The sequence below is a fragment of the Betta splendens genome, chromosome 5 (genome assembly GCF_900634795.4).
Source record: "Betta splendens chromosome 5, fBetSpl5.4, whole genome shotgun sequence".
Classification (NCBI taxonomy): domain Eukaryota; kingdom Metazoa; phylum Chordata; class Actinopteri; order Anabantiformes; family Osphronemidae; genus Betta; species Betta splendens.
In genome coordinates, this window is record NC_040885.2 from 3,421,633 (window position 1) to 3,444,393 (window position 22,761).

General features: G+C 42.5%; 3 protein-coding genes across 8 annotated transcripts in view; 1 reads left to right on the top strand and 2 right to left on the bottom strand.

Moving 5' to 3' along the window:
- LOC129604081 (protein NYNRIN-like) overlaps positions 1 to 22,761 on the bottom strand; it is a 448,396-nt gene that overhangs the window by 261,444 nt on the left and 164,191 nt on the right. The window lies entirely within an intron of this gene.
- The window catches only part of LOC114856382 (contactin-4-like), a 193,867-nt gene continuing 189,013 nt past the window's right edge, over positions 17,908 to 22,761 (top strand). For 3 of the 4 annotated variants that reach the window (XM_029152285.3, XM_029152288.3, XM_029152289.3), the window contains exon 1: positions 17,908 to 18,507. The gene's annotated coding sequence lies outside the window, so the exon portion shown is untranslated. The remainder of the gene's footprint in view (positions 18,508 to 22,761) is intronic. The other variant, XM_029152287.3, reaches the window with a different exon arrangement.
- Positions 19,518 to 20,671, bottom strand: LOC114856383 (potassium voltage-gated channel subfamily H member 8-like). The gene is made up of 3 exons (XM_029152292.3): positions 20,274 to 20,671; positions 19,955 to 20,204; positions 19,518 to 19,877 (listed from the first exon to the last, which is right to left on the bottom strand). Exons 1-3 carry the CDS (start codon positions 20,388 to 20,390, stop codon positions 19,627 to 19,629), a joined length of 618 nt encoding a protein of 205 aa, XP_029008125.1. The 5' UTR covers positions 20,391 to 20,671; the 3' UTR covers positions 19,518 to 19,626.

The following is a 22,761-nucleotide window of genomic DNA, read 5'->3' on the forward strand; positions in this document are numbered from 1 at the left end:
TGGCTGTGGTTGAACCTCTATTAAAAGAGAACTAGCCAACTATAGGCCCATTTCAAATTTACCATTTATTGTCAAGATTCTTAAAAAATTGTGGCTAAACAATTGACTGACCACCTCAGTGGGAATAACTTGTACCAAGATTTTCAGTCAGGATTTAGAAACATCATAGCACAGAAACAGCTCTGGTTAGAGTCACTAATGATCTTCTATTAGCTTCGGACAATGGTCTAATTTCTGTCCTTCTCCTGTTAGATCTTAGTGCTGCATTTGATACAATTGATCATAACATTCTATTACAGACACTAGAACATATAATCGGGATTGAAGGATTGCATTGGGATGGTTTAAATCCTAATTGTTAAACAGATTCCAGTTTGTTCATGTTAATGAGAAATTCTCCACAGGCACAAGGATTAGCTATGGAGTACCACAGGGTTCTGTGCTTGGTCCATTTCTGTTTAGCCTATACATGTCTCCTTTAGGTGAGAATATTAGAAAGCATTCTATTAATTTTCATTGTTACGCAGATGATACTCAGCTATATATGTCCTTGGAACCAAATGAAACTGATCAACTAGTCAAAATTCAGGATTGTTTAAAAGACATCAAATCCTGGATGTCCCAAAACGTCCTTCAACTAAATTCAGATAAAACTGAAATTCTTATTGTTGGGCCTAAAAATCTGAGAGAGAACTATTGAGTCAGAAAGCCACCTTGGATGCCATAACATTAGCTTCAGATTCTACTGTGAGGAACTTTGGTGTCATCTTTGACCTGGATCTCTCTTTAAATCATACATTAAACAAATCTCCCGAACCGCCCACTTTCATCTTAGAAATATAGCTAAAATCAGAAGCATCCTCTCTCAGAGCAATGCAGAGAAACTGATTCATGCATTTGTTACCTCTAGGCTGGACTACTGTAACTGCTTACTCATAGGATGTCCTAACAGCTCCTTAAAAAGCCTACAGCTTATTCAAAATGCTGCAGCCAGAGTTCTGACAGGACTTAGAAAGAGAGATCACATTTCTCCTACCCCTCCTAGCTTCTCTGCACTGGCTGCCTGTAAAATGTAGGATAGAATTTAAAATTCTCCTACTCACATACAAGGTACTCAATGATAAAGCTCCTTCTTATCTTAAAGACCTCAGTTTCTTATGCTCCCAGCAGAACGCTTTGTTCCCAGAGCGCTGGGCTACTTGTGGTTCCTAGAGTCTTTAAATGTAGAACGGGAGGCAGAGCTTTTAGCTACCAAGCTCCTCTTCTCTGGAACCAGCTCCCTCTTCAGGTTTGAAAAGCTGACACACTCTCCACCTTTAAGATTAGGCTTAAAACCTTCCTTTTTGATAAAGCTTATAGTTAGAGAGGGTGCAGGTCACTGGCAATGATTGTTAGTCACAGGAACCATCTCTTAGTTAAGATGCAATAGACATAGACTGCTGGGGGATTTAATTTATACACTGAGCTCCTCTGTTTCCTTCTACCTCTTCTGTCCAATAACCTCCCATCATTGTTCTATGTTCAACTAACCTTATCTCTTTCTCTCCAGTAGTTGTGCTTCTCCCCCGCTCTCTCTCTTTCTCTCTCTCTCTCTCTCTCTCTCCCCCATTTTGTCCTCACCTACAGGTATCATTGGACTCAAAGTTTGGTGTCTGTGATGGGCAGCTGCGGATCCAACCATCCTGCCTATATCCAGTCTCTGGTCCAACCATCCTGCCTGTCCTCTGTTGTTGCTTGTTGTTGTTGCTGTGCTTTTCTCTCTCTGTCTCCCCTCACCCCAACCGGTCCAGGCAGATGGCCGCCTACATCCAGCCTGGTTCTGCTGGAGGTTTCTTCCTCGTTAGAGAGGGAGTTTTTCCTCTCCACTGTTGCTGTCAAATTAAATGCTTGCTGTATGTGGGATTTGTTGGGTTTAGTTGTAGTCTTAAACCTTACTTTTTAAAGTGCCTTGAGATAACTTTGTTGTGATTTGGCGCTACATAAATAAATTGAATTGAATTAAATGCACTGGGGACGACACTGCCATTGGTTGTTGACTAAATACTAATTCAATGTTAATTTATCATTTTTGGTAAGTTTTTATTCTGACACTGTAAGTCTAAAAAGTTGGAAACTAAGAAAAAGATTCAAAAAATGGGGATCATCAATCAAAGTTTTGACTAAACAGATTCATTTAGTGCAAATACATAAGTCGGTTAACTATGAACAAAAGAAGTTATACAAAGTAGGTTTGATGAAAAAATCCTCAACTGACAGCTCACATTTAATTAACCTTTGCAACTTTCTCTGTCCTTGATGAGTAAATTAATAAAATTGCCTGTGACACTTGTTTTTGTTTTACTGTATTAATTGCATCATCCATTTGACACTCTCCAGTCCAACATTCAAAGAGAGCAACAATCAATACAGATGAGAAATGGTTCGAGGGCCTTTATCTTTTGAGGTGGATTATTTGACTGTGTGAATTATTCATCAGCAAAAAGCTGTGGCCTGTGCTGGTGAGCAGAGAGGATAGGAATAACAGCTTTTCCTTATCACTCTTAATCTTAGAAGCTGCAGTAATGCAATCCCTAACATTTAGCACTTAATGGTCTGTCAGAGAGAAACATGATCTAACACCATTAGAACAGTTTTGTGTTGAGGTTCAAAACAGGCTTTTCAGCTCTTATCTCAGCTGCTGAGCTGATTAAATGTGTGGAATACCAAGAAAGGTGTGAAGAAAAGAAAGTTTTAGGATATTGTTAGTCTATCACATTTCCACTTCACTCTGTGGGTGATTCTTGTGTATGACATTAAACTTGTACTGTAAGTGCTTTTGACCTTTTCATCATTTGTGTAACTTGTGGCCTATTGTGGATTCCAGTGCCAGTTTCAAAATCTATCTATCCATCCATCCATTCATTTTTAACCTGTTATCCACGGCCGGGCTGCAGACACAGCAGTCTGAGCAGAGCGCCAGACTTCCCTCTCCCCAGAAATTTCCTCCAGCTTTTCCCCAGGGCGTTCCCAGGCCTGCTGAGAGACATGGTACCTCCAGTGTGTCCTGGGTCTTCACCTGGGGCCTCCCATCGGTGGGACATGCATCCAAGACACTGGGACACTGACTGCATTATTGCAGCCACTGCAGCGATTCATCTGTCAATCTTCTTCATTCCTTCACTTGTGAACAAGTCTACAACCTGACTACAAAATACTTAAACTCATTCACTTGGGGCAAAAGCTCTTCTCTAACCTGGAGAAAGAAGACCGTCTTTTTGCGGTCAAGAACCATGAACCATCCTCAAAGTACTCCTTCCACTGTCCTCAGTTGAAGTCAACAGCTCCCGACTCAACAAAAGACAGTGTTGGTGAAGAACTGCTTCTCCCTCCTGAGGCGTTATATGGTTTGCCAGAATCTTGAGGACAAATGATAGTCTTTGTCCATGGCCTCCCCAAACTCCTCCCAGGCCCGAGTTTTTGGCTCTGCAATAGTACAGGCTGCAGCACACTTGGCCCATCGCTACCCATCAGCTTCTTCCAGAGTTCCACAAATCATCTAGGCCTGATAGGACTCTTTCTTGATGGCATCCCTTACCTCTGGCATCCACCACCGAGTTTGGGGATTACCGCCACGACAGGCACCGGAGACCTTGCGTCCACAGCTCCGTACAGCCGTGTTGACAATGGAGGTGGCGAACCGGGTCCACTTGAATTTAATGTCTCTAACCTCCCTCTGGCTCTGGTTGAAACTCTCCTGAAGGGGTGAGTTAAAGATATCATTGACAAAGAGTTCAGCCAGACCCACCAAACCCTCACAATATATTTGGGTGTCCCAAGTCTTTACAGCCTCCTTCCTGGCCAGTGGATCTTGCTCATCACCAGATGGAGATCAGTTGACTACTCAGCCCCTCTCCTTACCCAAGTATCCAAAACATATGGTTGAAGGTCAGATGACACACCCACAAAGTCTACCATTGACCTTCGGACTAGGGCACCCTGACGGCACGTGCACTGACACCTTTATGTATAAACATGGTGTTACTTATGGCCGAGCACAGAAGTCTAATAACATAACACCATTTGGGTTCAGATCAGGGAGGCCGTTCCTTCCAATCGGGCCTCTCCATGTGTTGCTGTCATTTCCCACATGGGGGTTGAAATCCCCCAGCAGAACAATGATGGCCTCAGTTGGAGCGCTTTCCATCACTCCCTCCAGAGACCCCAAGAAGGCTGGGTAGCCCACAGTACCGTTTTGCCAAAAGGCACAAATGACATTGAATGACCTATCCCCTATCGCAAGGCGCAAGGAAACAATCCCCTTGTCTACCGGGGAAAACTCCAACACGTGGTGGCTAAGTTAGGGAGCTATGAGCAAGCCCACCCCTCACTGCACTAAACTCCCAAAAGCCGAGGGCCAGCAGAAAAACCTGTTTAGTACCTACATGGCTGGTGTTTCAGAAAAATCCAAAGGAGGATTATTGGAAACTACTACATACATCAAATTCACCACAAATTCAAGTCCCATAGAATTCTGGGGGAGTGGAGTCTGGGAGTGTATGATCTGGGGCTGTCCATTGCTTGTATGATCTGAGCAGAAGCCTGGTTCCTATTGCCAGAAGTTAGTCAGAGCTGTTCCCACCGCATGTGGGATTTTGGTAGGACTGCCCTTTCACGCGCTGGATTCCCACTCCCCCTGCCCTGCAATTGAGGCTCCTGTTAACTACCTCGGTGGCTGGTCTCTGAGTCCCCTGCCTCTACTTCTTGAGAAGAAGGCGTGTCGGAGGAATTCAGGAGAATGTATGTACATGAATCTTAAAGTCTCCCACTACAATGACTTTATCTGTGCTAAGAAGTAAGTCAGATAAGAATTCAGAGAATTCAGTTAAGAACTCCGAATATGGAGCAGGAGCCAGCCGATGCTCTTGCTGCCTTGGTTAGTAATGCCTTTTTCTCGACCATGGACCTTACCTCGGGATACTATAATGTGGAGGTCCACAAAGAAGACAGAAAATACACAGCTTTCACATCACCATTTGGGTTATATGAATATAACTGCATGCCAAAGGTGCTGTGTAATAGTCCTGCAACATTCATGAGGATGATGTTGACTGTCTTTGGGGATCAAAACTTCCTTAGCCTGCTGTGTTACCTGGATGATGTCTTGGTGTTTGTTCCCACAGAAGACCTGGTGCTGAAGCGTCTGGTGATGGTATTTTAACTTCTCAAGATTCACAATCTCAAGCTCGCACCTAAGAAATGCCATTTTCTGCGGAGGTCAGTGAGGTTTCTGGGGCACATTGTGAGTGCTGATGGCATAGACCCAGAAAAGGTTGCAGCCTTCTGACCAAAAGGCCTCCTAGTAAGGGAAGAAAGCGCCAGCAGATTCACAGGAAACTCACTGCTGCTGATTGGACAGAGGACTGTAGGGAGGCATTTCACCAGCTGAAAAAGGCCCTGTTAGACCATGTTCTTTTAGCCCACCCGAACTTCAGTGAACCATTTTTGCTCTTAGTGGATGCCTCTTGTAATGGCCTTGGAGCTGTACTGTCACAAGTCCCAACTGGTGAGTCAACTGCCAGACCCATTGCTTTTGCAAGTAAGTCACTCAGCTATGCACAGTCTAAGTATCCTGCTCATAGGTTAGAGTTTTCCACTTCAAAGTGGGCGGTGTGTGACAAATTCCATCACTGACTGAGGGGACACACTTTCACCATATGGACTGATAACCCCCTGATTTACATACTGTCCAAGGCAAGGATAGATGCCTGTCAGCAGAGATGGATCGCTGAATTAGCTCCATTCCAGTTTGACATCAAATACATACCTGGTCCTAAAAATGTGGTTGCTGATGCTCTGAACAGGGAAACTTTTGTGCAGCCTAGTACATCTCATCGGCTAACATGGGTGCCCTATGCAAAACTACTGGCCGAAGCTGCAGCTGTGTGCGATCAAGGTGTACAGGAAGTGTTTTGCTGGTCAGCTAATCCACCTGATATGCCCCTGAGGACAGCCAGTTTATCTCCAATCAGTATGCAGCTGTGGCTCGACCGGGAACCGTGTCATCACAAGAGGTGGCAGCGGTTCTCAGCAGGATCCTGACATGTGTTCATATGCACTTTTATTGCCACAGTTCCCACAGACTGTTATGACATTGGAGACACTGTACCTAGCAAGACAAAGGGTTTACTGGCAGGGTTTGAGCAAAGATAAGTATGTCAGGTGTTGCAGGAGGTGTGTAGTGAGTAAGTCACCAGAACCTGAAGCCAGGGCACCCCAGGAGAACATCAAAACATCAGAGCCTCTTGAGCTAGTATGCATCGACTTCTGGACAGATGATGCTTCTAACAGGTCACTGGATGTGCTTGTCGTCACTGACCACTTCACAAAGATGGCGCACGCTTTCTTATGCCCTAACTAACCTGCGAAAGCAGTGGTGCATAGGTTGTGGCACAACTATTTCTGCATCTATGGTTTTCCCCAGCGACTGCATTCTGACCAGGGAGCCAGTTTTGAGAGTGCTCTAACAGCTGAACTGTTTGGTGTGACTGGTGTCCAAAAGTCTCACATGGCACTTTATCACCCAATGGGTAGTGGATTATGTGAAAGAATGAACAGGACATTGGGAAACATGATTTGTGCCCTGCCCACTAGAGTGAAACGTAGGTGGCCAGAAACTCTGAAATCCCGAACATTTGCATACATCTGTACTGCCCTTGAAACGACAGGCTATGCACCATTTTTGCTCATGTTTGGCTCCAAGTTCCAAGACTCCCAGTTGATGTAATCTTTGGCAACCCTGAGGTCACAGACTATGACAGATATGTCCAGTCATTAAGAAAAGAGTTGAAGGAGGCTATGGACATAGTCCACCAACGGCTTCTAAGCCGTTAAAGCGGCACAAAGAGCTCTATAACAAGAAGTTACGGGGAGCCCCAGTGGAAGTGGGAGATCGTGTGTATTTGGCCAATAAAGGGGAGCGTGGAAAGAGGAAGCTTGCTGACCAGTGATCAAAGATTGTCTATATTGTGATGGACAGAAATGAGGAGAGCCATACTTTCAGGATCCAGGATGCTACCACGGACCGGGAAAAGGTTGTACATTGTAACCTAATAATGCCAGTGAACTTCCTTCCTCTCCAGGATCCTGACTCTGAAGAAGAGATGGACACTTTCTCTGTGTCAGGTTCTGGAGAACTTGATACTGAGGAGGAGACAGTTGCTGAAGTGTCTGCCGACTCGGTAGCCTATCGCACTTGAGAATGGCTGTCTACCATACTATCTGAGGCTTCCAGCATAGTTGATCAAAACTGTAACACAGAGGCTGCCACCAGCTCTTCACCTAGCGAACAGGATGATCGTGGGCCAGCTTCTAATGTCAGTGAACGATCACTCCGGGACACTATGCAGACTGACTCTACTGGTGACATGATCATGATTACAAGTGAGGGATGTTCTAATGGTGCAGACAGCTTAGTTGTTGCTGATGTTTCACCTGTTCCAAGCACTTCCGCCGACAGTCGTGGTGTAGTGGTTGATGGTGTTCTAGAGAGGGCTGTTGTGACAGGAAGAGACGGAGTTACGACCAGAGTGGGTAGAATGTTGAAACCTGTTTCTAGACTCATTGAGATAATGCAACAGAAAACAGATATTGCAGTGTAATACTGTATGAGCAGTGGGGCAAATTTTTTTATTTATTTATTTTCCTTTTTTCCATCTCACGCTGCATGATTTTAAGATGTGATTGTTTTTGGTTTGGTCTGGATCTTTCAGGAGATGGGTTTATTGAATCTCTGATGTGATTTTTTTTCCTCCCCTTGGAAATGAGGTATTTTACCGTTGTGATTTGTGTGAAATGTGTAACAGGCATGTTATTCACTGTGTGTGGTGATGGGATCTGGCCAACCTTGTCTCATACTGATTCCTCAGATGAATGGTCTTTTGATTTTCATTGCAGTTATAACTATAATTTATAATATGTAACCTCATTAATGCAACTTTTTTTTGTTTTTGTTATTGTTTTTATTTATTGTTGTCCTTGCCTGCCTTGTACATAGTTGTGTTGTAAAAGAAGACAAGAGAGTCGTGGCAGGGAAGAAATCAAGAACTACACCTGATGACTCCGCTGAGAAAGTAGCGCTGATAGCAACTTCAGTGTGAATGACCAGACTGTTGTCCAGTCCAGGAAGTTTGTTGGAGGGTGTTGGACATGCGTATTGGGTTTGTGGGGAAAGTTTTGCTTCAAGGATGCTAACTGCATGGAGATGAGTATCTTATGCTAGTCACATAAATAAACGGTCCAACGTGAACAGACGATGTCCTCCAGATCGTCATTCTACTGTACATTTAGATCACAACGCACAGTCACTAAAGGAGGGTTGCTAAATTAACTGGGTGGACGCCAAGTCCAATTGAGTTAGTTACATATGTACTCCTTCGGAAGTCAATCACCATCTTCTTGGTCTTAGTGGTGTTTAAGCACAAGTGGTTGCACTTACAGTACACCAGTCCACAAAGTCCTTGATGACTGACCTGTATTCCAGCTCGTTCCTCTCGGACACAGCCAACGATGGCTGAGTTGTATGAGAACTTCTGGATGTGACAGCTGTTGGTGTTATGTGAAGTCCAAGGTGTAGAAGTGTAGCCCGTCTACCAGGTATTGATGTAGATGGGGCCCTGAGTTTGCCATTTTAATTAAGTAGGTTTACAGTTCCAAGCTTAAGTGTTAATCTTATTTTTCCCTAGTCATGGGTTGCTTTAGCAGGACACTACCTCACTTACCAGCTTCTCCACTATACTGGTTACTCACCAGAGAACTCAAGGAATTGTTATCAAAATAATTACCCCTTTAATGGTAACATAAACAAATTAAATTAGCAGCAACTTAAGTACTCAGGGGCCACACACCGACCACACCACAGGTCCATGCACTTGTAAATGTCGGGCTGATAATTACTCCTTTAGGCAATGAAGTGTGTCGCATAGTATATCAGAGCTTTTGTACTGCACCTCAGCGTCAGCCCTTTTTCATTTTGCTCTCCTCTCCCACTACTCGTTTACCATCTTCCAATGTTCCCAATTTTCAAAATAAAACCCTGCATCATTTTGCTAAACAGTTAAGTCCATTATTAACAGTTCAATTCTTGTTAACAGAAACAAACACATTTGCTTTTACACAATTAATACATCCAAACCAGAAAGTTAACATTTTACATTTTAGTCTTGTAACAGTTTTCCCATACTTTGCAGACCCATGACAAATATTTTGTGCTCTAAATGTTTTAATTAATCCAAAGTTATTCATACCAATAATTTATTATCGCCCTCATCCAGCCGAGTTGGCTCCCTAGGCGACATCATGATTTTGCGCCCTCTACTCACCACCTCTACATCCCCCGGGACACGTTCACGATTACCCCTGGTGTATAGTAGGGCCGGATGCCGACAGCGAGAAGCTCAGTGTAGCAATCCACGTCTGGACTGAGGTAACCTGACCTACATGTGAACTTAACTCCCTCCATTGAACAGCCTCTACGTCCTTTCCAGTCCCAAGAGATAAGGGACCCTGAATCTTTCTCCACCACAGGAGACTGGTTTCTATCACAACAGGCACCAATTGGCGCCAACATCTCAAATGTCCATATCAAAGAACCATGAGTCCACTTTGTTGATCTACCTGTAAATCACACAGGATTCCACCTCTGCTTATCATTCCAAAAGGACAGGCTGTCACATTTATCACTGAGAAGCTGTCTCTCCCAGAACTGGGACCACCAGCCATAAAATGTGGAATGTGCTCATTAAGAGAACAGGAGACTTCATTTGGACACAAGTTCTGGTTCAGATGCACCAGAACCTTCAACTTCCATGAAACTGATGCCATTGTATTCTGTGGACAAAATGTTTTCATTTGATATTAGATTGGTTTCTGTGTGATGTTTAATGCCTGAACTACAGATTTGCCAGGAAATTCCTAAAGTTACAAAGGGACTTCAACTTATCACCACCCTTTCCTTTGTGTGAAGGCACAAAGTTGAAATAGAGACTCACCTTCTTTACTTCTTTTAATCTGTGCAACATACACATAGACTATGTCCACCAACTACAATTAGGTATCCTAATTAGGTATCTAACTTTGATCTTGATGAAAAGAGGGAAGCTTAGTTATCCCAGATTTAGGATCAATCCAAATCAAATAGTTAGATTCCTGATATGAAGAGGTGGAACTCTTCACCACTGGTTGAACTAATTTCTCCACCCTGCAGTGACCACTGTCCCAGGGGTATTTAAACCAGTGACACCCTAGTCAGCACCCTGGAAAGTCCAGCCTGGCTGATTGTTACTTTGCTGACCCCGAGCCGCCATCATCACCGCGGGCGACGATTCCTGGCCCAGAGGCCGTGGCACCTGGACCAGCAACGGCACGCCTGCTCAACCGAGCCGGTAACGGGAGACGCTGCACAGCGGCCTACAGCTCCAAACTAAGGCAAGACGAACATCTCTAATCCTCTGAGAAGTCTGGTGTTTCTCAAAGCGCTAACATTGAACATTCCATTTTTTACTAGTTGTCCTTAGATTCAAATTAGTTAGAGACAAATACACTTTTCGCTTGATCAAAGCCATCACACACTCAGGTCTTGACCATTCTTTGTGTTTTCACTCATTGATTCATTCACTGTTCATCATTTCATTCTGATCGTTCTCTCATTTTCTATTCTGTTTATTTGAATATTATGTTATTCATATATCCAGTAGTGTTAGATTAATAAAATGTTAAAAGGAATCTGGCTTTGTGTGCATTGTTCTTTAGATTCAAGCAGAGGTCAATGAACCGCGACAAGAATTCACGGCATAAGAGACTGATTTGGTTTTATCATAAGAAAGTTGTTATTGTTGTTAATAACTGGTAACTCATTGAATTGACATCTGACGTTGGCTAGATTGATACAAGCGTGGTTTCAGCTTTAAAACAAACCTGGTGCCCCAACTTCAAGGTATATTAATGTTTCTGCATTAATATCAAACTATTAATAATTTGAATCCGCTACATCAGTGTCTCTGGTGCAGAACTGTTCTCTAACAGAGACGTTCGCTGGGCTGCTGCATCTTTTGGTAACGAAGACCGCCACAACACCTCCCTTGTTCTTCCCGGTGTCTCTCACGCTCCTGTCCGCCCGGAGAAGTTTAAAACCCTCCAGGACGACCACTGCGTTCAGTGTTGATGTGTTCAGCCACGTCTTCGTCAAACAAACGAGGCTACACCCCTTGTACACCGGCTGAAGTTGAGTTAGCACCGTAAGGTCGTCAAAAGGCCAACAAAACAAAAGGAGCAATGTGTTGGGCTGAGAAGGTCCTCCAGCATGTTTCTAAAAAGTTAAAAATAACAGAAATATACAGTGCTCTGTAAGCACAAGAACAATAAAAGTGCTCTCCCTGTGTGCGCACTAGAATCAGGGTTTACGACAATAACAAAAACCTGTAAAACTATCCAACATACAATAGAAAAGTAAGGAAAACAAGAGAAACATAGTGGGAGCTGTTCCAGCAGGCAGCTACTGTACTTATTCGCACCTCCAAGTATAAGGTCAGGATTTTTAACCTGGAAAGGTAATAGCAGTCTGACTATAAAGTACATTTGTGCTGGATTTTAACACAATCTTGACTGGTCGTCTGCAATCACTGCCATTTCAGCATGAGTTCATAATGCGGGTGCAAATGCTAAATGCATAAGAGCTATCTTGAGTCAGGCAGGGCGGCTTTTATAAATAGGGCCACCAAAATAAAATTAGACAAATTTAAAATGACATAGAAATGATCAATCAACGATCATGGTCTCAGGTGTGTAAAACCTAATTGCACGTCTAACCATGTCCCATGTCATCACCTAATCTATTGTACCCTCTGTGTATCCTTGGTAGCATGGCTCTTGGCAGCTCAGTGGGAACAGCTGACACTGGGGGATCACTCAGACGGCTGCACATGGAAAAGCATGAGGAGATACGCTACAGGGAGCAGGGAAATGAAGATCAGTGTATCATTCATGAGTGATGTGGTGGAACACTACACTACTCCCACTATCCTTACTTTGCACTGTCCCTCTTTCTGTACCTCTCTGACCTTTTCCATTTTTTGCCAAATGAAAAATGATTGTATGATATTTGATTAAGAGTTGACGTTTGGCAGGAGGTTGTGTGTTTTGGTGTTGCTACGTTACATTGAGCCAAGGGAAGAGTTACTGTACGTCTAGACCTTATATTGCTAGTTTAAAATAGCTTTAAGGAATTTAAGCATTTTTGAGCTTCATATTCTAAACAGAGCTGTCTTTTCAGATTAGTGTCTAAACTCCTCTTGTCACTGAACTGTCATAACGATTTAGAGCTAAATTTGCTGTACTGTACTATATTTCTACTTGAGTAAAGTATTATGATCAGTATTATCAATATTGTTGCGTACTATCTAGGAAAGTACTTGTACATTTAGTGTGTATTTCATTATGGATATGGAAATAAGGACAACATCAAGTTATCTAAATACTAAAGATACTTTCAATTTTAATGGTTATATTAAAATTATTATATTGCAGTTATTATATTTGTCAGACTCGGGCAGGCGGCGGACCCACATGCACAGCACAAAGGCGCGATGAGAGTTAAACACAGGTTTATTTTGCAAGGCAGGGTCAGACGGTCCAGGTCATACACAAAGGGCTTAACAATGAAGTACAGAGAGGGAGCAGGCAATCTCGAGTCCAGTACGCAGGCAAGGTTCGATACACGGAAGATCTCGGTGAAGGTACAGACAAGGGATAAGCAAACTCACGGTCAGTTGGTTAGTCCAGGTTCAGGCAGGAAACGACGGTCAGGGAAATCAGGGTCGATACACAAGGGAACTAGACATGACACGATGGAACGAAGTGTGGAACTAAGAAACTCAGGAAAACTCGACAATCTGGCAAAGGACTATGGGAACAGGTGGTGGCTAAATACACAGAGTGATTACATAATTACTGACAGGTGTGGATACTGGGAACCGGTAAGTGACAGCTGACAGAGACAGGAAGTTTAACAAAATAAAACAGGACGTGGCATGACACATGGCGTGAAACATGACAATTTTATTTTATTTTATTTTATTTTATTTTATTTTATTTTATTTTATTTTATTTTATTTTATTTTATTTTATTTTATTTTATTTTATTTTATTTTATTTTATTATATTATTATCAACACATGATATCCCAGTGCTTTGAAAACTTTTATTCTCGTTTCACATGACAAGGGTAAGGCTTTGACCTGTGCAGGCTCTGTTTCAGTGCCTGTCTAATTGTTATTATTATTATTTTTTTATATGATATAATATTTTTATATATATATGTAATTATAATTAGTTAAAGTAACAAAACACTCACCAATGATCCATGTTCTAACAAGAACCTATATGTCCTAACATTTCACCCCTTGGTCTTGCATATCATGCATTTTTTTATAGTCAAACACATTACAGCAACTGGAATAAATCTGACAGTAATGCTGAAATTACTGTAGCTTAAAATGCTGAGCTTTGATGCACTGAACCCTCCCTTCTGTTAGCACTGACATAACTCTGACGCAAACCCCAGAGTTTGGAAATGTTATGACATGGATCTTCCAGATGACAGTTTGATTTTAATAAATGTGGAAGGAAGAGGGTTTTGTTAAACACACCCACCAGGATCTCACAAGCCATACCAAAGCATATAGCTGTGTATATGTCTAGGAACAGGTGCATTGCCGTGATGATTTTACAGCCTCACTGTGTGCAATATAAGATAGTGTTGCCCCTCTGAAAAAGACATAAAGACAAAACCCATCCAAGAGATGAAGGTAATAGACAATATCCAATCCGGTACTTTATCTGAAATAACCCTGAAAAATTAGAGACAACAATGTGACCACCTACTTTATGTAAAATAAACTTTACAAATAAAGATTTGTAATCAGGACTCAACAGACTCAACCAACCTGCCTGTATTTTATTTGCTGCTTGTTGTCTTTCCTCTTTTTCCTTTTCTCTTTCCCTTTTTTCTCTATGTCCTCTCCCCAACCGGTGGAAGCAGATTGTCAATCAGATTGCATGAGTATTGTTCTGATAGATGTTTTTTCAAATAAAGGTTCTTTCCTATCCACAGTGCTTGCTCAAGTGGTATGTTTTTTGCTTTAATTCATGATTCTAAATAGTACTTTTATGTTCTGTAAGGTCTTAAACCTCAGCAGTGCCTTGGGTTGACTTTCGTTGTGAATTGCTGCTATATAAATAAAGTGAATTGAATTAAACAAAAAGCCTTTTGAAAAGACATTATAAAAGAGACAAGGAAGCTCAGATGTCAAAGTATAACCTTCTTGATGAATTACTGCAGCACTGTGACTTAATTATGACTGCGCAGGAAATACTGTTCATCCCCAGTAATGACCTCAATGGGCATCGATAAAAAGGCCTGATAAACTTCCTGTGCATGGATGGATAAATACAGCCTGAGTAACGAGACCCAGGCTGCTGAAGATGACAGTTCTGCTCTATATCATATGCTGCTTTGTGGTTCTGAGGTGGCAGTTGAGGGGAGAGGGGTGGCATTGAAATCTCAGTGAGAGAACACAATGGTTGTGTTCTACAAAACAAGAGAAACCAAGATATCAGAGAGACAGTAATAGGAAATTCCATTTTCAGTCATCTGGTCCTCTCTGCGCAACTCTCGGGTGAACTATCAAGTGAAAAGCAGTTGCTTCAGTCATCCACATGCACAGATACATGAGTTATGTGGTTCAGAACAGCACCACATAAATAGAATAGAATAGAAAAGAATAGAATATTTGGTCCATCCTTTACCTACTGTTCTACTGTAATTAAGTCTAAATGATAATGACATTCCTTTTTTTTTATTCTAGATGCAGTTGAAGCCAAAGAGTGTGAGAGATGACACTATGAGAGATATACTGTATCATTTTATCAATGCTGATCTGTTTCATTTCATAGTTCACAGACTTTACTGTTCTTTAGAGAAAAGCAAGCTCATGCTGAGCTACAGCATTGATTACAAGGCAGAGCATTTTTATTTGAAATAAAAATGAAAATGTTGTGACTTCTGATTCGTCTGCTTTATCATGGCATATTGAAAAAGGTGGGATAGGAGGATTTAGTTAGCAGATGGATGAGGGAGGTTTATAAAGAGGGAGATTCAAGGAGGTGCCTCTGTAGCCCACTGACCAGTCAGAACATCAATGAGTTTCTTTTGGACCCCAGCTATAGTATAAATTATTCGACTGTTGAATAGATCCACTAGAAACCACCATACAGTACAGTCTTAGTAATTAGCACCAATCTTGCCAAAGATACATTTTCTTAAAGCAGCACTCTCACTTTAAGATACAATCTCTCAGTAAATCAATCAATCAATCGATGTGCTCACCTGGGAGGATTTTTATGTCACAGTCAGACCTATTAAGTGTTAATTCATAGCATATCCTTGTTACAAGCAAGGGTCAAACTGGACCTGAACAGTATTCTAAAACACACTCACTATGAGCGGGAAAACAGACTACAATGGCCTACAAACTGGACTGGAGGGAAGACCCAAATGCAACAAACCACACACAAGCTATACAACAAGAATATGATTTAATTAAACGACAATAAATAAACATGTACCAAAACATAATAACTAACTGAAATACACGGCAATACAGGGAAAAAGACATACACAATTGCTAGAGGCCCAATAAACTAAACATAAAAAGTGACTTGATGACTTACAACCCCCAACTAATAACAAAATACAGGACAGCTCCAAACAGGCACAGGACGCCTGCAAACCGTAACATTTATGCGACGTGCTATGTATAACTGTAATGGGACAACAAAACACAAACAAAGCCACAAGCCACAGGGACAAGATGTGTTAAGTAATGAGCATGAGCCCTAAGTAATCACTTCTCACTAAAACATGCAACAAACACAAGGACAACATAGAGACTAGACAAACCATAACCAGGGACGGGACTGGACTGGATCACAAAACAGAAACGACTTCTAACAGCAACCTCAGTGTAACACCAATAACGAACCAACAAAGACTGTACCCAAACCAGTTACTTAAATACTCACTAAAACAGGTGCCACTTATCAACCTAATGACAGGACATGACATGACAGGAAATGAAAAAACAAAGAATCAGCCAAAAGGGCATTAATGCAACGTGAACCAGAGTGTCCCATGGAAGCTAACTCACAACAATCCTGCCTTCCTAATGCACTTTAGTCGCATTTAGTGCTGCAGCTACTCAACAAATTCAAATTTATATTATGCCTGGAAACTCTGGGTTAGGTAAACAAAAAAGTCAATCAATGATTACTTTCAAAAATGAATTTGAGCCAGTCTAAAAACTGCCGTTTTGTCTGATGTGTCCAAATCTGAAATGATGGTGGACTGATGCCACCTGAATGTATGGATCCCACTGTGAAGCAAGGAGAATAAGGTGTAATGATAACAATATTGCTTTACTAGCAACACTGTTAGTGACTTACTTACAATTGACTTAACTGTATGACCACTACAGCACTTTCCACTGACTGTGGGATTATCCTCTGTTTTTCAACAGCAAAATATCTCCAAGTCCACCTTGAAGGTTATAAAAGAGCTATTTGTTCATCAGATGACCTGGCCTCCAATATTTAGACACAAAACATTTAAGGCTAGAATAAAGGTAAGATTCACTGATGGCTTTCTGGTGTCTTTCTTTTTATAATCTAAAGATGCTAACCACAGATGGCTATCTGGCTGCAAACAAATACTGCAGACTGCCTACAACGTGGCAAGCTTTTACCTGAACTCCAAGTTGTCCAATTTTTACAGAAATAGGAAAATATTTCTCAGTCTTACAGTCCTAAAAAGACGATTCTTCTTAGCACTCAAACCTGTTGTCTAACCCTATCCATGTTAGCCTTGAGGTCCAACTACTATAGAGTTAAAAACAATCTGTCTAATATTCTCGACTTGCTGTTACTTGCAGTCACCAGTTGCCCCTTTTGCACCTGTCATAGTTACTACAGCCTCTAGGTGCTGCCAAATTACCACCTACAATTAACAGCTGAACCTACAGCTGTTGGGTGTTGATGTGAGCATTTTCTTTCTTCTACCAAGTGTGAAAGTGGAAAGTAAATATAGGTTGTAATAAATGTGTGATTAACCTGTTAGTAAGACAACTGATATGCATAGACAGAGATTAAGAATGTAACAGTTTTTTTTAAATTTATGATTCATGTTTCGGATTCAATGTTTGATTTTTTAATAGATGCATGTACAATACACAGCACAAAGTGGGTTATATCTATGAGAACCTCTGTAAATGCAATGTCAATCAGAGACAGAGAACATAACACAACACTTTATATGGTATCCTATTTGAAATGTGCTAATTTATAGTTTCAATCTAACTACAGGTGAATGGTTAACTTACAGTACTGTAAGGTAGCAGGTGTATTCAGGCTGCCAATTACTGCAGATAGATAAGTAGACTGCAGATAGATAAGTTATTTTTATGGACAATTAAATAAATGTAACAATCATAACTATTGTCTCATCTGTTGCTAAAAGTTAAGTCTTATAAATCCTGTCAATTAAGTTGTGAGCAGCAAGGTTTTTGCATGGGTTTTAGGTTTCCTGTGAAGAGCCTGTGCAATCTTCACGCATATGCCAAAATACTGGACAAATTACTGGAATAAAAAAAATATTTTTAAATTTTTCAAATGGGCTTTCTTGACAGCTGGTTACAGTTGGTGTATCACCAGTTGTTTGGCACAAGCAGCTGAAAACTCTGACGGTTGATCGAGCATCCAGACACTGCTTGGACACCCCGGCGGCAGCAGCAGCAGCAGCGGTAGGAGGAGGAGGTGAGGAAGCAGAAGTAGTAAAAGGAGGAGGGAGTCTGTTCCGCTCGGACGGACAGTGAGGAGACTGGCCTGTTAGATATGGAGCGGATGGGGAGGACAGAGAAACACGACAACACGCTCTCTTTTCTCTTCTCTTACCTCAGTGTCCGGTGCGTCTGCGTGCGTCCCACTCCAGCTCCATCCCGGTTTTACGAGGGAGGGACGGGGGGAGGGCGATATAGAGAGAAAGAGAGGGAGGCTTGACGCATCGGAGTGAGTGAGAGTGAGTGAGAACACACGGATGCTTCACTTTCCAATATGCAACCTGCGAGACCCCACGCTATCAGCTACCTGTGCTACTGACGCTTAGAGACTGAGACACAGACAGAGATGGAGGTTCTGTAGCGGTGGTTTTGCTCAAAACAGCACAGCCCTCGCTTGTCAGTGATTTTGCGAAGCACAACAGAGAGAGCAGCATCTTTCATCGAAAGTCAGGCGGATATTTTTTGTCCGGGAACATCGCCGCACGTCTCGACAGTGATGACTGTTTACCGAATTGTGTTTAGTGAAACAATACGGATTAAGGCGAGGCTGTGAATTCCTCGAATACCCACACGTCTGAGAAAACAGGTAAGACGAGTTTATTCTTTTCCATGTAAGACTTTAACTTCATTAAGTTGCATCGCTATCAGCTCAGCAGCGGGAGCTCAGAACCAATTAAAACTCCAGTTGCATCTTTTTTTTAGATTACTCTAAAACCTCGTGCAATGAGAGAGTATGAGGAAAAAGAGGAGAAGGGGGTCGCCTTCTCTGAATTTCACCCTCTGCTGATCTCATTTGCATGCATGTACTTTGTTATGGGACTATCATAGTGGAAGCAAAGTAATCTGGGAGCGTGTGTGCGTGTGCGTGTGCGTGTGCGTGTGTGTGTGTGTGTGTGTGTGTGTGTGTGAGATCAGTGCAGATGTTCAGTAATCCTTCGGCGTTGACCCTCCCTTAGATAATCCTTGTGGATTTGGATGATTATGTCGCTGCTGTTGCTGATGTTAGACCACCAGCCGTGGCCACAAGAATCCGTCTAGTCTTGGATACACCAGGATTAACGAACGCAGGGAGGCTTGATCTCTGAGGCTAATACTGCATGTGTACCTACAGGTATGCACAGTGTGTGTTTTACACTGAGTCTTCATTCAAGAAAGGTGCAGTCACAATAATTTAGTTTGGTTAAAGTAACCTTCAACCCAAGTTATGTTATCATACTGTAAGTGAGGGGTTCAGTATCTGTCACCGTTACGCCGGCTCCCCGGTCGACAGGTGAGCTCCAAATCACTCCACGTGTCCCCGAACTCACCTCACTTGAGGAACAAGCTGTGCTTACGGGTCCTAAACCAAGTGTGCGGCTGATTATTCAACCGGATCCCTCTGTCTCGTCAGCTTTTCAGTTAGTAACAATGCAGATGGTAGAACAATACAAAGCAAGGCTGAATGCGTGTTACAGATGGAGGCGATGCTGCCTCGGAGGTAACGGGCAGGACTCAGGATACGGCCACCTGCCTGACAGCGGCGCCCACGCGTGGTAATTGCTGTGACAATCAACAGCCCTTTGGTCGCTGTGGCAGAAGTGTCAAGGAGAGTTTAAAAAAAAAAAAAAAAAAAAAAAAAAAAGAGCCCCCCACGGGGCGCGGATGTGTCGAATGCACTGTGTTGTACCCTATCTGTCAGATGGACGTGCGACGCATCGTTCGTGTGTCAATTAGGAGCGCCCGCTACCTCGTCCGGGCCGTCCTCGCTCTGGCTGCCCTCGCGCAGGTTGTAGGTGAGGTTCTTGTTGATGTCAGCCGCGTACACGCTCCCGTACTCGGGGTAGAGGTACAGCACCTCCCTCAGACCACGCAGGCTGATGTACTGCAGGTCGCAGTAGGTCAGGGCCTTGACGTCAGCGTTGGTCTTGATCACCTGCTCGGTTCCCGGCAGGTCAGAACCGATCAGATCCCCTTTGCCTGAAAACGAAACAAGGCACGTTGCTCCACTAAACTGCATAGACCACAGATTCACTGGAGCTGCCTCCAGCACGCACCTAATATGGCGAGCACCATGCTGTCCTTGAGCACCTCCAGAGACCCAGAGCACACATAGTAGTTGGACTGCAGGGCGTCCCCCTGTCGGATCAGGTACTCTCCCGGGACGCAGAAGGAGGTCTTGATGTTCAGGGAAAGCGAGCGCAGGCAGCCGCGGCTGGCCCCGGTGAACACCGGCAGCTGGAGGATGTCCTTGTGCAGGTGCATGGCGATGTCGGCCCGCAGCTCGTCGGGAAAGTCGTGCAGGAGCTGGGGACGTGCGAGGCGTTTAACGAGGCGCGGACAGTGTTACTATCAGCTGATCGTGTGAGCTCCTACCTCGTTGGTGTCGATGCCGTGGTTCACAGACCACGTGGTCTGGTAGTACTCCAGCATGCGCTGCTTGAGCTGCTGGGGCAGACAGTGGACGCGGGTGAACTCCTTCAGGTCCTTCATGCGCGTGTGATAGTAGGAGCGGCGCGGACATAGTGTTGAAGCCTACAGTAGTACTGGGTCAGGAGTCTGCTGGCAAAATGAATGTCATACAAGCTATGACTTTAATATTGTATGTTAATACCTGTGAGCATCTGTGCAGTTTCATCAGATTTGTTGTGCCAACTTCTACTCATAGTACTCATTCTGAATGACAACGCAATGGGACGTCAGTTGCCTTGCGCCTAGGCCACGCATGCTGTGGCCCATGCTGACCAGACGCAGCATCATAGACACAAGCTTTTAATTGGTTTCATACACACCCAACAAGAGTGTCGGACAGGACTTAACATAAGTGCAGCATTAAAAAAAATATTGTAGGTGCAGAGATGGGGGCATGAAAATTTAATTGTGTGGTACAGTATCAAACAATTGGGAAAAATCTCAAGGAACAACACAAAGGAAGAATGTATGTTTCTTCTTTTTATCATAGAATAAGACACATGGACCAGACAGTCTCACTAACTTGGCTGCTCGGGCTGTACAGCAGCAGTCTGAGAGACGGAGAGGGAGGTTAAACCCTTTTTAGTAGTTTTTACATGTCTTTGGCAAAGTCTCTCTGCCTGCAACCCATTATTTCGCAGTGCTATGTACCCATGACCCCTTGTTAACCAGTGCATGTCTTTAAATTGGGAGCAGTTCGAGTACTCTTTGTTTTGTCACACTATAACAATCTGAGAGGTCTGCCAGTGGAAATACACAAAAGTTATTCACCACTTAACAGCAAATGAACTCACTGCTACCGTGCTTTTGTAATCGGTGAATTGATCAAGGGAAACATGGATAAAGGCCAAACGTGAACATTTACAATTTGTGATATGAAAGTGAAGGTCTTTGTGTTTTAAACTACTGAACAAAACAAACACTTACATTTGGTCAGGTTTGGCACTGGCAATGTTAAAAAAAGGTCAGAGTGAGCTGAAATAAACATATGTTAATCTTCAGTAATTTTCATAAGCCTAGATATGTTATCTTTAATAGAAATAGAATAATATTAAAACTAAACAAAGTGAAAAATGAAAATAAAAAGGTAAAAATCGATTAAAAATTTAGAAGTGAAAATATTTTTGTAAACATATTACATTTAAATACTTTTGGTTTATTTAGATATTGTGTGAATGTCTTTCACTTTTGTCAGATATTCCAAATCAATTTATATATGCATATAACCTCAAGAGGCATTGTTTTTAGTCTAGGAGGGTTGTCTTTTGCTGTATCGAAGTGATCAAAGTGACTGTGGTTCAGTCAGTATAGAAGGGTAATAATGCATTTGCCACTTAATAATGGCACATACATGTACATAATTTCTTTTCTACGCAGCCTGGTGCATACAAAATCCTCCACCCACTTCTTCACTTCTAAGAGGAGGAAGAATTGCTGCCTAATTCTGTCAAAACAAGGTCATGAATGAACATAATTTACACAAAAATATGTCCTGTCCTCATCAAGTGATTGTGTTCACACTGCTGTAAACTGGGAGCCTGCGACTGTCAGAAAAAAAGTACACTCCTTGGTGTTGCCTACATTACATACTCTTATTCCTCAGTTCCTTTTTAATATTCAGATTGTAGAAAAATAAAGTAAGTAAGACTCAGTGAGACAGCTCCACTTCCTGCTCTATTTATCTGGTTTAATTGATTCTGTAAATACCCTTTTTGTAATCCAATCGTATAAAAATAATTTTCCTGCTTTAGCAGTGCTTTATGATGTTGTGTCACTTCTAGGCCTGTGCTTTCAAGGCGCTGCAGTCCTTTTGGGCAAATCTACACAGCGCTTCTAAGCCCGCAACAATTCCTTGTTCAAACATTGTTGCATACTGCCTCTCCTTGGGAATTGTTTTAATTGAGTGCTTAACAAATACAGTGCCACACAGCAGCCAGTTTCAGGGTGAGATCTCAGCACTGGCACGGCTGCATTAGTACATGTTCTTGCAGTACATAAGGCCTGTGAACATTTTCTTTCTAATCAGTCGGAGGATGCAGCTGCTGTAGACGTGTGCTGGTGATACACCTCCACTGGAAGTGGGTTACTTTTTAGAACAAAGCACATGTTCACAGTTGCATTGTGCTCCAGTGGGCGTGGCTTGACAGCCATCTTTCCTTGTATTGAGTACAATATGAGCACTTGAAAACTATATATAAAACAGCATTCCTCACTGGGCATTGTTATTTTCCCTGTATGAATCAAGATTAAAGGAATTAAAAAAGCAGGAATTACTCAAAAGATTACCATAAATACGCCCTGTTTCTTTCTATTGATATATATCAATAAAGCACAGGCAGCCTCACACTTTGTTCCTGAATCAGTCTTTTAGGGTAGAATGATGAAAACAAAA

Excerpts from the sequence above, each read along its gene's own strand:
- LOC114856383 (XM_029152292.3), bottom strand. The coding sequence starts at position 20,390 with ATGAAGGACCTGAAGGAGTTCACCCGCGTCCACTGTCTGCCCCAGCAG. Across the intron at positions 20,205-20,273 it reads ACGGCATCGACACCAACGAG|CTCCTGCACGACTTTCCCGA; the intron begins GTAGGAGCTCAC and ends GCACGTCCCCAG. Across the intron at positions 19,878-19,954 it reads CATGGTGCTCGCCATATTAG|GCAAAGGGGATCTGATCGGT; the intron begins GTGCGTGCTGGA and ends TTTCGTTTTCAG.